Here is a 16,921-nt window from a genome sequence, read left to right as displayed (position 1 = left end):
ACTGCTAACACAGCACAATAATAGAAAAACAACAACTGTGCTGTTGAGCAAAAAGTTAGTATTCTCACCAGCATTTAGCAGATGAATAATTGTTGTCAGAACTGATTCTGAAGAGTGGACACAGAGGAGACTGTTTGTACTGACCTTTCCCTGTTTGTGTTTTGAATTTCTATGCAGATGTGATCATTTAAAGGATTTTTTAAGGGGTGGAGCAGCTCTTTGCTAAACCGTATCTATTTAAAACCGTGTATTTAAATGTATTTGAACCCTTAACAGCTCCTTATGGGGACAGGATGTATAAAGTCTATGCATTAAAATTGGTTTTATTTGTTTGAACTGGTTTTATTGTATCTAGCAGAGGGACATGTTCTAGCTTCTGCTCTTTAACATCTGTTGTTGTTGTTGCTTCAGAAACAAAAACAGCTGATTGTATCATTTTCTGTGTTATTTTTGTGTAGATTTGTAGGATTGAGGTAGCTATTAAGTGTCTGAGTTGATGTTATAGTTTTGTGTTAAACACTTGAACTCAGTTTTCTACTAAATGTCCTGCACATGACATTTATTTCAGTTGCACAGCATCTGTCCCTGTTTAAAAACAAGTTAGTGGATGACAACTTGTCTCCGGAGGCCCTGTTGTTTAGTGTCTACGTATTTAATGTCTTCATTGCTCAGTTTGCTTCACCACTGAACATACTGTTTCTGATTAGAAAACCAGTAACTCTTGTCTGTCACGATTATCTGCGTGCTGTAAAAAACCTGTGTCCCCACTTAGAGGCCATTTTCCTCATAGACCCCCATACCAAAGCTAATTTTAAAAGGACTAGTTTTTGCATACTTTCTTATGGATTTAGATTTTTATTTTGCCCCGTTTTTCAACCCTTATTGTTTTAATAGTATAAACTGTTTTGTTTTACCTCTTTAAATACACATCTGAATCCGCATTAAAATTCACATAGTGGCATACAGTGCTTCTTTTGTCATTCTAGGAGGTACATTATCAAAAATTCCCAAAAATGTATTATCTGCTGTGAAAACATCCCATCCATGTTTCCACTTAAAAAAGCTTTTTTCCCCTGATGAATGACCTCCTGTTTTTCCAAAAGCAGAAGGAGATTAGAAACAGTCTACCACAGTGAAAAAGACTAAGCACACTGACATTTAAAAGTATTTATCTATCCATAGCCACCTTACTGAATCCTGTATTGAGTTTTAAATAATTCCTAAATAATTCTGAACATTATTATGCTCAGTCTTTTTCACTGTGATCGATTGTTACTCATCTCTTTTAGTTCTGAAAATGCCAGCCTGCAGCCGAGTTGGAGCATGAAAACATAGCTGGTAGTTAGAATCTGGACTTTCACCACAGAGCCATATTTTTTTAATGTTTTATGATAAGTTGATTTGTTTAGTGCTCCTGGAATCAAATCTAAAACAGTCTTCCACTGATGATCGATCATGAGCTCATGTTTTTAGATACAGAACTCAGACTCAGAATCAAGCCCTGATTCTAGTCGGCGGTTAATTATATTTATTGTCTTGCCAAAGGGCACCGGCTCCCATGTCAAAATCATGAATTATTAAATCTCATCACATTTGTAAAATGAGGTGTGGCAGCCTTAAAAGGGAGCGCAATCTTCATCATCATCATCCTCATCGTCACAAAGACTTTTCTTACTTTTTACTTTGTCTCTAGAGGTATATTGGTACTGACTGCTTTTTCAAAATACACAAATATCTAGATTGTAAGAATACTATAACCAATACTGTGAGTTTTACCTGCTGTTCTCAGGTGGGATGGTCCTGAACCCGGCCTACTTTGGGACGATTGGCCACCACAACACAATGATCCATGAGATGGGGCACATATTTGGACTGTACCATGTCTTTAAAGGGGTGAGCGAGCGGGACTCCTGTGATGATCCATGTCAGGTAAAGCTGCTTTTTGAGATGATGTCTAATGTGGAGTTATTCCTGAATTGGAAATCCTCCATGAAACTGTATTTACTACCAGTTGATATTTTCAATTCCTTCAATATTGCGCATGTTCAATAAGAAATAAGTCATGGTTTTCTGGGCAACGTTTGTACCGATATGGGGATTTTTACTCCACCGTGTTCATGTGGTGTTTAATACACTCATGCGTCTTTGTCATGCGCATTCACAGGAGACTACCCCGTCCATGGAGACTGGAGATCTGTGCGCTGACACTGCACCAACACCCAAATCCAAAGCCTGCCACGACCCCGGAGCTGTCAATGATACATGTGGAGTCACCACCTACCAGGACACCCCATATAGCAATTACATGAGTTACACAGGTACAGTGGATGGACATTCTCCTCTTGTCTTGGTGTTGGAAAGAATTAATGACTCACAAAACAAACAAAACACACTGCATAGCAGAACAAAAATGGTACATGTAATAGATACACTCCATAATGAGCTACTCTGTAATTAGAAACATCGCATTTTGTATAAGACAATTGTTCTACACAGCCACACATGGAGGACCTTGGATAATAATCGCAATACTTAAATCTCTTTTTAAAGTCATTGAGAAGTTCAGTCTTTGCTATTTTTAGTCACAGCATTTCAGTGTTATAATGTGCTTGCCATAAAAAAACGATATTCTTAATAGTAAGTGTAATGTTTTGGTCGTTAAACAACGTTTTATGGTTAATGGCGGACCAAAAGCTTTTGATTAAGACAGTCTAAACATTGTTTTAGTCATTTCCATCCAAAGTAACTAGCTATTACAACTGAATCTTGCCTGATATACTCAGATTTAGGTTCTCTTAAAGTTCATTAAGGACATTGAGTTTATGCATGTTTTTTTTAACACCTTCTCAGCAGATGCCTGCGGTACATTTAATTAATTCCAACTGTGGGCATTAGCACTGCAGCTATGTGAAGCCGGGCGTTTGAACGCAATCCACAAGGATTAACTGGACTTTTCTCTAATTGCACCACATCAGATGACAACTGCACCAACCATTTCACTCCAAACCAAGTGGCCAGGATGCACTGTTACCTGGACTTGGTCTACCAGAAGTGGATGATGGACCTTCAACCAGCTCCGATCCCTCTGGCCCCCATAGTGACTGACCAGAGCACAGATTCTGTCTCGATCTACTGGCTCCCACCTATAAGGGGAGCACTTTATCAGAGGTACATCGGCATGGGTTCTTAACGTTACCTATTTATCTCTTTAAGGGTGACACCAGATTGAGTTTTGTCTGTTGTCTGCATTTGTCTTTTAGAATTTTGTTCCTCTCAGTTGACAAAGAATTTACACCATGGGTTACATGAGGATAAGTGGCATAGAAACTATTAGAATCCTGCAGTGCACTACTGACACATGATTGTAGTTGTCATGAGTGATATTGTGTTGCTTTGTTGCCTCTGTACCTTCAGAATGGCATCATGGAACATAACTCAGGTCCAAGATTTTTGTAAATTAGTTTTTCAGAGACTTGAACTTGGCAAACATGGATGTGTCACCATGTTCAAACTGGACTAAAAAATAGTGTAGCAGTTATAAACTTCCTGTTTATACATGCAATGTAGAAAACACATGATGGACACTTGACAAATAGTGTAATGACCAATTTACGTGTCATGACTGGTGATTAAAACATATCCAGCCTGCTACCAAGAGCAGTCAGCAGAGCTAAAATCGTATTTTACCTTACAAAAACTATTTATTTTTTTGTATTTACCGGTGAATCATGGCCATCTGATCACAAACACTGGTTAAAAATATGCAATCATCTCATACTTCCTGACAAAGATTACTTGTGTAAATAAATGATATAAACAACTAGCCAATGGGTTATGAAATTCTCAACATATAAAACAGATTTTATTTCCCAATTTGGACAAAACACTGCATTTTGTATCCTTATTTGGAGAGTTTAAAAATGACACAGGCCTTGTTGGCTTACTGTAATGCATTTAGTTATTGTTGTGACTATAGCCTGAAATAACCTCCTTACACAAGCCAGCAAACTGAGGGTCAGTTTTTCACCATCAACTGCAACTCAGTTTTTTTTCTTTGTCCAACAAGAGTAAAAAAAAAAAAAAAAAGCAAGTAAGTCCGACATTGTTTAGCTCTGCTCTGGAAAATACATATTGCCTTAATCAGAAGCTCTGTTTCCTTGTGTCGTAGCACCTCATTCCACCGGTCTGGTATCAATTGTGGAGACTGTGAGAAAGATGGCGTCTTCCACCAGTACGCCTATGAGGCCACCTCACCTCGGATCTGTGATACGTCAGGCTACTGGACACCTGAGGAGGCAATTGGTAAATCAAAAAATATTAAGCATGTGGATGTTTAAAAGAGAAAAAAATATTAGTATAGTATTTTCATAACCACAGCCTTTTACTTCTTGGAAGAATTACATATTGAATGAGATGCTCTACTGGTAACACATCTGCTTTACATCATTGGAGATATGAACGGAACCGGATGTGAAAGTTTGTTGAAGTTTTGCACGAAGCAACAACTAAATGAGCAAGATTTTAAGTTTTTCATAATGAAAGCGAGTTCTTAGTGATAGTTTTTAGTGATCGATGGATTATTTTCCCATTAATGACATTTATTCATATAAATAACGTGAACTTTGACCTGAAATTTGGTCATGGTAATGTTGTTTTTATGCATCTTGTATGCATCTACAGTTGGTTAAGTTTAGTGCCTCCCTTGATACCTTTTCCTTTGTCAATAAGTATTGAGAGTGAGGAATATGGTGGTTTCAGGTTTGAGTTGTAGGTCTGTCTCGTTTCCACCGAGCAGATCAACCCTCCAAACACACACACACAGAAACACACACGTGTCTCTTCCCTGTAACTTTTAGGTGCGTGCAAGGCTAATGGCTCCTGGAAAAGGAAAAAGCAGAAAATCATTAAATGATAATTGCCCTCATCTACAGACCTCTCTCTGTGTCTGTCTTGTTTTAGCCAAAGCGAGAACAAGGATTATTAGGGTAAGCGTCGACTTTGGGTAATGTTTGGGTGCTGTTCAAACATTGAACCTCTATCATAAACCAAAAAAGAGTGTATCCTGTAGCACTGTACTTTGAAACATTACGCGTCATGTCAGCACATGGTCCTGGTTATTTAAATCATAATTTTCTGGAGGAGCGCAGTTTCCTTTGACATGACATATAGAGTGAAGAGAAAGAAACAAGAAAGAAAAAAAGGAACACAAGGAAGCAAACAAGATGGGAAAGAGAGAAGAAAAGATATAAGATTGAATGTACGAATACAATAACACTTTCCCTCTCTGCCGTGGAAACTCGACCCAAATATGTGGAAATCCTCTGCTGGAATTTATGCTTTGAAAACATGCGGCGAGGAGGAACAGGGGGATTACGGCTCCCTCTTTCGCTGCGGGATCATAATGATGATAAAGAGTCAATTACAGTCTTCCTCTAAACAGTGGTATGCACATAGCTGAGGAGACAGCCAGTCTGCTGGCTTCCCCGGCTCCCTTTTCACTCTGTCCCACTCCTAAAGACGATGATGCGTGGGCCACTTCGTCAGCCAGCGGAGACGGGCAGTATCGCCTTCAGCAGGGAAAGGGAGATGGGGAAATTGGACAAATTGAATGTGGATATCATAGCTGGCAACCTAAAAACATAAGTTTGAAGGCAAAACGCTGTTGGCTGGAATAGTTGGAAAAAATGTCCATCTCCTCAAATTGTTGCCTGTGCCAGTATTGACTGGTTTTCAGGCTGAGGAAAAACACCAAGCTGTTTTGTAGCCTGCACTCCTGTTGTGAGGGATTGCATATTTTTTTATGTGCTGCATCAGGTTTTAAAGAGGGTTCTGTTTCAAAATGAGGAAAGTTTACACTAAGCTTTAGCATCATGTTGTTAGAAGGATGAAAGGCTAGCAGTCCATACCTGTAGGTAAAGTAGTATTGAAACCAAATAACAGTAAGCATCTGTAATGAATACAGCTGAAGAACATGTCAGAACATAAGGAAAGGTTTATCATAATAAAACAATAATGCAAAGTGAGTGCATTTTTACTTCACTTTCTTCAAGTGGCTATATAAGCAAATATGTTAAGATTTTCTATTTTATGTGTTTCACCTTTTGCAAACTGTTATTTTAGGTCATTAAACTGCACACAGACAACTTGCATACAGAATCGAACATTTTTTTAGTATTGTTGATTTGCACTGTATACGTATATCTGGTGTATGCAAGGTACAATATCAATATTCTCTAGTATGACTGTGTAACCTCAAAATGTAAAAATAGAAACAATCAACGCTTTACTTAATCATCCACTGAAATCTTGAAAGCTACATCAGTAATTTCCATAATGTTAACAAATCACTCCCTAACAAACATAACATATCCACAAACAGTTGCATACTTACATAACCAGCTGACACAGAGCATCATCATCGTCCCACCAAAGTTGTGCTTGTGCAACTGTGGGAAGGAAAACAAAAATAACAAGCCAAAATAGTCCAAAGTGCCATGTGGAACTGCAAGAGTTGGGTTTTTATTCTCCTTGGGTTCACCAATAAAAATGACACCTTTCACATTTTACACTTATTTGATTCCTTATTTCTTTTAAAATATCAATTAGTGCAGCTTTATATATAATGTATTCACATGGATGTGTGATTTTCACAGACATTTGGTATGTTAACTGCATCATAAAAGTATCTTTTTGTGGATTTACAAGGATGAAATTAACAAGCTATGAGCTTATTCAACAGCCCATCTTGCAAGGCAAGACAGGTTTATTTCAATTGCACAATTCATGAACATTGCTAATTCAGAGTACTTTACAAAGGAGTAGATTTAATTTTATTAATTCTTATAAAACATCACCTTGTAAGATCAAGACCTCACAGAATTATAGAGAGGAATAATAATCATTTACCTGTGAGAAAACTCTTTGGGACAGTGTGGAGGGGGAAAAAATCCTTTTAGCAGGAAGAAATCTCAATGAAACTTTAAAAACTGAAACTACAAACAATAAACACTGCAAAGGCGGGTGAGGACAGTAACCACAGTGCAGAAAAACATGCAGATTTGGACAGAGTGATACCTGCTGAAAGGTGCATAAAAAGACAGGACAGAGAAGGACAAATGACACAAAGTTAGTGACATGCAGTAGAGTGGAAAGAGAACACAGAAAAGTAGGAGATTCAAATAAGGTAAAGTGCATTGAAACAAGTACATGGACACAGAAAGCAAAAGATTAAAAAGGAAAAATGCGATCAAAGATCAAAGAACACTGGAAAACAAAGTAGATCAGTTAAGAAAAGCACATGAGAACTGTTGGATTTTCGGTCTAGATTAGAAACTGGCTTCATTTGCAGCACCTTTGATGTCATCAGGTTGGTTCTAGAGCTGCTTCACTATGTTCAGTTCTGGCATCAGGTATCACCAGCAGATTTCTCTGCAGTGATCTGAGAGGTTTAGCAGGTGTGCACGACTGAAACATATTTCAGAGGTATTTCGTTCCTGCCCTGTTTACTTATTTCTTTTTCTTTAGTGATTTACTGCGGTGCACCCTCAACAGTTGTGGCAGAATGAGCTTATCCTGTGCCAGAAAGGTGTTTTCAGATCTTGACTGCTTGCTGTGTTAGCGGTGCCAAATCCTGCCATAAGCTGGCAGACCGACTCCACAGTAAATCCACCTGTTGCACAGTCACTTCAGTTCTCTTGCAGCATTGGCATTTTGAATATGCTAGTCTTCCAGCTAGTAATTGAAGTTAAAATGAAGATTTAGCCTTAAATCAAAAATTATAGATTTTACTGATACACAACTGTTGGACCAACTTGAATTAATTACTTCAATTGGTGACACACAGTTGAATTATGTCCATCCAAATTAAGTTAACAAGTAATTTTAATGCCACTAGTTTAAATTAGATCTACTTAAGTCATTAAATTCCTCTGAAATAAACATAATTTTCAGGAAGGTCAACCTGAAGTTTACAATTTTTCAACTTTGCTTTACTCAAACAAAAAATGTACAACATTATTTTGTCATTACACTTCAACCCGTCTGTCCTTTTCTTAACTCTGTAATCACCCTCAAAGAAAATAGTGGTTTAGTTACAGCAGAAAAAAAATGCTAAATGAGTAAACTTTATTTTCGCACGTTTAGTAAAATTAGAATACCGATTCAAAGGGACAGAGTGTAATTTCAAGTTGACAGAATCCAGAAAGCTAAATTGCCATCAGAAAGAAACATCACCAGAAAGCAAATGAGAATCTTTACTTCAACTACAGCTCAAACACACCTTTTACAGTGTATCTAGTACTTAAGTAAAATGCGAAAATGTGGTGTCCTTTAAATGGCAATTTACAGCATATAGTTCATTTATACGCTTATTTAGAGGCCAATCTTCACATTGTTTATCAGCTGTTCTTTGTCTGTCTGACAGTTCGGCGATACATTGTGCTTCCACACATGGCTGATCACAGTGGGTGTGAAATATGTAACACCTCGTTAACATGCTGATTTTATTTGGCTTTCACCTGGGACACAGCTGATAATAACTCTACCGTAATGTTATTCCATTGTGCTAATCACCTACACTGTAACAATTAGCAACTCATTTTGCCTGCTGTAATGATGTTGCTACTGAGTTTTTGAACGAGAGCCACGTTTCGTTAAGGGGAGGAATGACTCGTAACTTTCAAGACTGGAAAATTCAGCTCTTTGTTACAAATGAGTTTGCTGGTAGTTGGTAAAAGTAATCCTGGGAAATGTATTTACAGTCAGCACTAAATAGGAGCGAACAGGACACGGTAGGGAAAGACTGGAATCCACAAAAACAAAATTCAGAAAATATATTCACACTGTCGCTATTATTCACCTGGAATAAATGAACCTGGTTCATCATGACATATTGACTTGATTGACAGTTCCATCACCCTGGCAACAAAAGGAAACATCCCCACAACTGCCATCTTATTCAAGTAATGCTAGAGTTTGAAGAAGCCCAGAAATACATGTTATCTATTCCCATCTGTACATCACTACTGCCCAAGACATCCTGAATTGTGAAATTTCCCAATCTAAACTAAAAATGACCAAAATTGTTCCAACTTTGGCTGAACATTGGGTATTCATGTAGAAATCCACTGTTCATCGTGCGATGCTCAGTGAAAAAAATACATTTTCAGGTTCTTTAATAAAATTACGACCAATTCATCGTAATTCTAAATTATCCATGAGTCATTGTCCACATCTGATCCACAAATTAAAGACAGACAGTTCAACACTTAAACACACAGAACGTTTCTTTGTTGCAGCTGATTTGTTCAGTTTCACCTGCTTCAGTTTACCTTGTGTCAATCCCTGCAATTCCTGTGGAAAAACATGCACACAAAGTACAAAGGACAGACACTGCTTCAGACTAAGCAAGTAGCCTATAAATACACATAAATATGTTTGTTATTAGAAAATGGATACTTCCAATGCTATTCCTAGGTCTTTATGCGGTGAAAGGGAGAAATATCAGGCTAATGTGAGGTTCAATCAGTAACTGGCTTTTCTATTTTTCAGAGTCTGCTGTAGGGTCTTTACACTGTTTTGAATCATTGCAGTTGGGGTATGTGTGGTCTCCTACAGCTTCTGTGTTAGGGAATGGACACAGTTATTAACAGCCAGAACATGTGTGTGTGTCTGCTGTTGTTGTTTACCCCAGGACCACCTGATGTGGAGCAGCCCTGCGATCCTAGTCTCCAGGCTTGGAGTCCTGAGCTCAGCCTTTATGATACTAATGTGACGTCACCGTGTCCCGACACCGAGGGCTGCACCCTCACGCTGAAATTCCTGCATCCCATCGTTCCACATGCACTCACCCTCTGGGTCACATATGTGTCTTTGAGTAAGCCTCACTTCAAAACAAACGTATTTGTATGGTAAAATATGTTAATAGTACAGGTACGAGAAAGAGCGATATAGGTGTGCACAATGTAGGCAGAAATGAACCTGAGCAGGTGAAGCATTAGGCTTGAGACATCCAGCAAAAATACAAGGAGAAACATTTGGTCCATCACCTTAGAAATTACTTAAAGGAAACCTCATTACATTAGGAGGTTTATCTGACCGACTAATTCTGTAGGAATAGAAATATGTGCAAGAGAAAAGGGAAATGTGTTTGGAGATATTATGCAGTTGGGCAAAACAAAAAAAAAATGTTTGTGTGAATTGCTGAGAGATCTGAACTGTTAAACAATGTGTAGTGAGGGTTACTAAGAAATGCACTGATGGTGAGTGGTCAATGATAATCAGTCAAGACCTACAGAGACATGCAGACATGAAGAGCCAGCCATGTTTTATTGTCTCTTAATAAGTGTATGCTTTGAGTTTCCTTGCCAGCAAGTATACATTAGCTCTGCAATTTCACATAAAACAAGGCTGCAGTTGATCTTGCTCGATTATACAAAAGTGATTGCAAATTCAAATAATCTTTCAAAGAGCTACAGAATTAATCGATAACACATTTATCTAATCTTTCCTCACCCTGTCCCAGACAACCCAGCCATAGCCAACATTGAACTGATTACAGACACGGGGAAAAGCATTAACCTCGGACCGCAGCATGTCTTCTGTGACATGCCCCTCACTATGCGCCTTGACACCCACAACGTTGCCATCGCCGCCATAAAGCTCTGCACCTTTGATGAGAAAATGGAGATTGATGCGGCCATGCTGTCGTCAGGACCCGGCAGCCCTCTGTGCTCCGGCTGCCAACCTCTGCTGTACCGGATTCAACGTCAGCCGCCTTTCGCCAGTAAACCCCCGGCGCCTCAGACCCATCAGACGTTCACAGACAGGTAAAAGCTAAATGTTGTCAGGTATTTGTGGAGGCACTGATATGTAAAATAACATTTACTTCAGTTAAATTTACAAAATCTACAATTTTACAGCATTTTCAGTGTTATTTTACTATTGACCCTGAAAGGTCACAGTAGAAGTAGTTCATTAATGACGTTAACAGGAGAATTACGACAGCCATTCATCATTAACACATCATGCAAGGACTTGCTATAAAAGAGATACAGTTAGGACAGCGTGTAATGAGAATTTAAATGTGTATTGTTTTTCTGCTGAAACCACCCAAAATACTGGCTTGAAGTGAGTTTGTGAGTTTGTTTTTCTCTCACTTATAGACTAGTATCTATATTATTAGATGCAAAGCCAACTTCTAATACACACACTGCACTGTCAGATATCAGCAACTCAGAAAAAAATCAGAGGTAACAAAAAAAAGTTATTTCAGGACAGCATGGAGTACAGATTCCACAGGATACCTCTGTGTGTGTGTGTCCTCAGATCTACTAATCCACAGATATCTGTCTCTTAAAAGTGTTTGGGTCTGGTTCTGTTTGAAAAGCTCAGAACACAAATGTTTCCAACATGGGGATGCCGAATGTGGCTACTGATCCAAATCTGTTTCAACAACCATATACTTAATCAAAGCTTGCTGAGGTTTCAGGGCTAGGTTGAATCAGTTTGTATCCTGGTATCCAAATGATTACTGGAATCCAAATGTATAGCTGCAAGCCACTCTTTTTTTTTTTTTTTTTCATCTGACCAACTAAGGGCTGCACAGTGGTGTAGTGGTTAGCACTTTCGCCTTGCAGCAAGAAGGTCCCTGGTTAACGTCCCGGCTTTCCCGGGATCTTTCTGCATGGAGTTTGCATGTTCTCCCTGTGCATGCGTGGGTTTTCTCCGGGTACTCCGGCTTCCTCCCACAGTCCAAAAATATGCTGAGGTTAATTGATTATTCTAAATTGCCCGTAGGTGTGAATGTGAGAGTGATTGTTTGTCTTTGTATGTGGCCCTGCGACAGACTGGTGACCTGTCCAGGGTGTCCCCTGCCTTCGCCCGAGTCAGCTGGGATAGACTCCAGCCCCCCCCGCGACCCTAGTGAGGATTAAGCGGTGTATAGATGATGGATGGATGGATCTGACCAACTAACAGCAGCCCCCCCTGAAATATCCATAATGTCTCTACTCTGATGCTTTTCCTAAACACAAAAACGCTGATAAGAACCTGCCAGGATGTGACAGTTGAGTCACATGATTGCAGATCATTTTGGGCTTTTTTCAAGAAGGGACACTTTGACTTTCTGAAAAGCTGTTGCTGTTTTACAGAGCGGGGGGGATGTTAGGTGGACACAGCTTCAAAAACAGTTTATTTTTCAGGGAACACGTCTCCTATGTTACACAAGCTGTGACTAAGTGCAAAAAGATGTAAGAACCAGTGGGAATTGAGTTATGTGAGACTGAGGAGGGCAGAGAGGGGTTGATGTGAGAAGACGAAAGCGTTTGAGAGCAGTGAGTTTGGAAAAGAGGGATCGAGGGAGGGTGGGATACTGGAGATTAGAGAAGATGAAAAAGAAGCGGAGAGAGCAGAAGAGACAACGGCTATTGGAAAAGAAATAGAGGAATACAGAGACACAAAAGAGAGGTGTCGATAGCATAGAGGTTTCAGCAAAAGGACTGAAACCTAAAGTGGAGGACACTGTTGGTAAGGGGGCAGAGGGAGACAACAGCACAGCAGAGGTGAAGCAAAGTATTTTCCATTTTTTGAATATGTACCAAATGTGAGCAACAGAGGCCATAAACACCAGTGACTGCTTGGATCAGGTCCTTAACCATTTCCTCCTGCTGAACTTGCATCATGGTCAACACAAGCTGCCTGATAAAAAACACAGAGTGAAGGAGTGCAGAGGACAAGAGCTCAGTTAATCAAAAAAACAACAACTTCAAACCACAATGCTAATATCCAATGTGATGCTTGAGACTACAAATTTATGGACTTGTTCATTATAGGAAACAACACAAATCTGAGAAAAAGGATCATTTTGGCTTCAGTGAGAATGTTTTGGTGTCAGTTTATGTTCTATCAGATCTGTTGTCGTACATAAGGTGTGTTGTTTCACCAAACCGGAAATCAAAAGTCTTTTTATCTGTTCCAAACAATATGTGTTTAGGTCTGTTTCCTTACTGATATGTGTTTCTCTTTACCTTAACCTAAACCGAAGCTTAAGTCTTACTCCAGCTAGTCGGCTTTTGTAGTGCTTCAAGGTTCTGTGTATTTACAGGCTGGATGCCGGTAGATCACCAACATGAGAGCCATATGCAAATAAATAAAATCAAGCCACAACTAATGGTTTTGGGCAGGCTGGAGCAGATCTGTTGTGTGGAAACAGACGCAACAAGCCAAGAGTGAAACAGGCACAAGCCAAGAAGGTACAGGAGAGGAAAGCCTCAAAACAGCAGTAGACTCTCATGGTGAGTCAAAGAAAGTGAATGCACTTAAACTGGGAAAAAACATACTCAAATACTTTGTTTTTAAAATATTTAGATTTTTTGGGCAATAGCTGAACACTGGACTGCACTTTGCCTTGTCCTATGTGGTGTGGGAGGTCACTTTTTGTCTGTTCATAAGTGCAGTAATTGCCAGCAGTTTCAAAGGGAGGGACTCATATGCACTAACATGCAAACAGAAAAGAGGAGCTGGAATTTAAACATGCAGAAAGCAAGACTCTGCTAGGGATACCATTACAGCACTATATCTTTATATAGCAGATTTGCTGCCATATTAATGCTATATTTATGTTCAAAATCTTTCATATTGCATCTTGCATACCTTTAACCTGACTCCAGCCTTACCCTAATCCCAACCAATAATCTTTTGTCTAAAACTATAAACTAACTGACGCCCAAACAATAAAAAAAAATTGAGAGAGAGGTTCAAATTCTGTCTCCTTTTCACCTCCGCCCAGCTGTTCAATCAAAGGGGGTGTGAATTATAGGGAAGCTATTCAAAAATCCAACAAGTGCTTGTCAAATGGTCAAACGGCATCTGTGTCCACAATGTTCTAACATTTGAATGAGTGAACTGCATTTGACCTTTTTTTTTTCAAGAATTGACAATCCTGCCAATTTCATGCAATATTAACTAGATTTATAGAGAGAAAGTATGCAGATTGGAATGTCTCTTCAAGCTTCCCTGACAGCAGAGAGGAAGAGAGAGAATCATTTGTGACAGAATGGAGGAGGATATCGCCAAATATAGATACAGTACAGACAAACAAGGAATCAGGGAGTTTGTCATATTCTTCATTTCCTCTCTGATCCATAATTAATAAAGGAAATTTCTAGGGTCTGGAGAAATCAGACACACCTTCGATACCATGGTGGTGTGCTTCCCCTGGTTAACTTTCACAAGAGGCGGATATAGGAGCAGTAGGACTTGCGCCAGGAAAAGAGGGAGGAGGTTCTTTTTATAGACACAGCCCACCAACACAGATCAATAATCCTGATACTGGAGCCACGGTATTGTTGCACAAACTTCCTGCTCTGGGGCTTTAAGGTCGCTGGACACTGAAAGGTTACAGATAGAAGCCACTGTGAGTAATATCCGCTTTTGTTTCTGCAATACCATGGCGCCCCTGTTTGGAGACTCCCTCAGGATAAATGCAGAATGAATTAGTTGGGAGTCACAATGAATACAACACTTACTTCCTACATAGTCTCACATAGCCAGATGCCCCTCAGCCGCAAATGTCTTGGGCAGAAAACAACAATAGTACAAATGCAAAATAGTACCTGAGAATTTTCTTTGAGGAAACAGTGGGAAAAATTTTGCCCAGCATTTGCGACAACTGCCTCCCTTGATGACTGGGTTTTCACCTGGTCCTCCATATTGGCTACCAAAACCATGGCATTTTCATACTCTGTCTTTGTCCACTGTTACTAGCATGCTGCATACAATTGGCCCTCTTTGACTTTGTCGTAGCCAGCAGGCAAGAATGTCCCTGTTAGACTGTAAATTTCATAAACATATCCTTTGTAGATCTTCTAATAATTTTCTTCAGGATCAACAAAGTCTTGTTTTGTCTTGTCCTGTCCTGTTCTGTCGTTACAAAGTACCAGACAGGTCTGCCCTATTGCACACAATCCAAATCTTCATCAAAACTTTCCATTTTCAGCTAATATGCTTCTGCTCAAATATTGTTGTTTCCCATTGTGAAAGAGATTTTGAAATGGTACTATATACAAGTAGCGCAACAGGACTAGACAGCCGCATGGAAATGACAGGCTTTTACCAGCAGTCCACATTTGGTGAGTCAGACTACCTCCTATACAATACAAACAAAGCAATAAAAGATTCAAGAAAATTAGGTGAGTGTGCACCAAACTGGAACAAATACTCACAATATTCTTGTTTTTTCAAACACTGAATGAGTCACTGGTATTAGTCAAGAAGCCTATAAAATTATATAATCAGTTCATACCCAAGAGCATAAAAGATCTTGTTTACTGCTCCTCTGAAGAGCATAACAAACGCACACAAATTTATTATGCCAAAACAAGTGAATACTATATCTGTTCTGATCCCCTTCAGCTCTGTTACACATGGAGTCAAGTACCAGTATACAGTCCAGGTGGAAGCAGAAGGTGTCCTCAGCGATCCATCCCCACCTCTCCTCTATACACATGGACAGACCTACTGTGGGGATGGTCTCATACAGGGGTCTGTGCAGTTTACTGTATATACACATGGTGTGACTACTTACAGACTGATAATGGAATGTGTAAGGGAACTATGGGTGATGACGATGGTCTTCTCTCTGCAGGACAGAAGAGTGTGATGATAGTAATCTGCTGGATGGTGATGGCTGCTCGAAGAAATGCCACAAGGAGGTGGGCTTCAATTGTAAAGGTGAGTCTCATTCATTCCACTGCAGAAAGAAACAAGTCTCTGGTCCATGTTGAGTTTACCCTCAGTTTTAATGCTGAAAGCACGTCAAACAGAGGGGGTTCTTTCAAAACAATGGCAACACTTTTTTATTGCCATACATCAAACCCGCCAACTCTGGCCTCTGTCTTACTTGAAAAACATGAATACCATATAAACTTTTGGTGTAAAAGAGCAGTCACTAAATGGCTAGAAATCTCTCATTTGTGCACGCAGCAGCATAAAGGAAAAGAACTCAAGCCAATCAAATTTAATTTATAAGACATAAAAGCTTCTGGCTTGAATGGATTCCACAAACCATTAATGTAACATCACAGCAACATAAGAGAAAACAGATGAGCTGAAGCGTAAAAAGTAAGGTTTTGGTTTGCTAAGTCACAAGTCTTTCTAAAGAAAAGTGTTTTGACATTAGGCTGGCAACGAAACACCAGAAAAACACTTTCACGGTAAAGTACACTTTTCAGTCTCAAAACGTGTCAGACATGCTACTTTATTAATTTGGTTTTGGCCTTTGTAAGATTTAAGGCTTGAGGAGTTTGATACATTTTGTTTATTGATTGTTATCAAAGATCATGTTGTGGTTTTGGATTGGAGACCTGCAAAAATCAGCTCATAATAACAGCTGTGTTTTGGACATTATTGCCATTTTTCATTTGATTTGATATCTTTTGTCAAATGTAAGTAATACCTTTATTATCAAGTCACATCTGCTACAGTTGGCAAGCACTGTAAAATACGATAACCACTTTAGAAGTCTTTGCTGCTGACATTTGTTGTACAGTGACCCCATAGTTAAGTGATTTAAGGCCACCTTGTAGTTCTGTCCACCACAAGGAAATCCTGTAAAGGGCTGAGGAGTGGGGGTTTATGATTTCTCATCCTTTCTTGGCAATGTTTTTTTGTTTTTTAACAGGACGCTTAGTATGAGGAACGAGCCACTGTGGTTAGGGTTTAGGGCAGGTTAACCTTTGGTGAGGTTTAGAGAAAAATGTGAGATTTGTTCTTAGAATAAACAGCCAAAGATTTATGGTAAGATGAAACCTTCAGAAACAGTTAAACTGTGGCTCAGTGAGTCATGTGGCTGCCAGAAAACAACTTGGTGAATGTTCAAGAACTACTTACTCATACAGATTCACCTGTTCAGCCTTTCAAACTT

The 16,921-nt window shown here is 39.3% G+C and overlaps 1 protein-coding gene across 1 annotated transcript in view; it reads left to right on the top strand.

The window, feature by feature from the left end:
• pappa2 (pappalysin 2) overlaps positions 1 to 16,921 on the top strand; it is an 83,581-nt gene that overhangs the window by 23,618 nt on the left and 43,042 nt on the right. Inside the window, exons 6-13 of the mRNA XM_023261626.3 lie at positions 1,790 to 1,929; positions 2,165 to 2,318; positions 2,976 to 3,168; positions 4,169 to 4,302; positions 9,692 to 9,874; positions 10,523 to 10,826; positions 15,412 to 15,540; positions 15,644 to 15,729. Coding sequence (XP_023117394.2) covers positions 1,790 to 1,929; positions 2,165 to 2,318; positions 2,976 to 3,168; positions 4,169 to 4,302; positions 9,692 to 9,874; positions 10,523 to 10,826; positions 15,412 to 15,540; positions 15,644 to 15,729 — 1,323 coding nt within the window. The remainder of the gene's footprint in view (positions 1 to 1,789; positions 1,930 to 2,164; positions 2,319 to 2,975; positions 3,169 to 4,168; positions 4,303 to 9,691; positions 9,875 to 10,522; positions 10,827 to 15,411; positions 15,541 to 15,643; positions 15,730 to 16,921) is intronic.

The sequence above is a fragment of the Amphiprion ocellaris genome, chromosome 10 (genome assembly GCF_022539595.1).
Source record: "Amphiprion ocellaris isolate individual 3 ecotype Okinawa chromosome 10, ASM2253959v1, whole genome shotgun sequence".
NCBI lineage: Eukaryota > Metazoa > Chordata > Actinopteri > Pomacentridae > Amphiprion > Amphiprion ocellaris.
The sequence above is the reverse complement of the archived record's forward strand: the minus strand, read 5'-3'. Positions and strand labels throughout refer to the sequence as shown.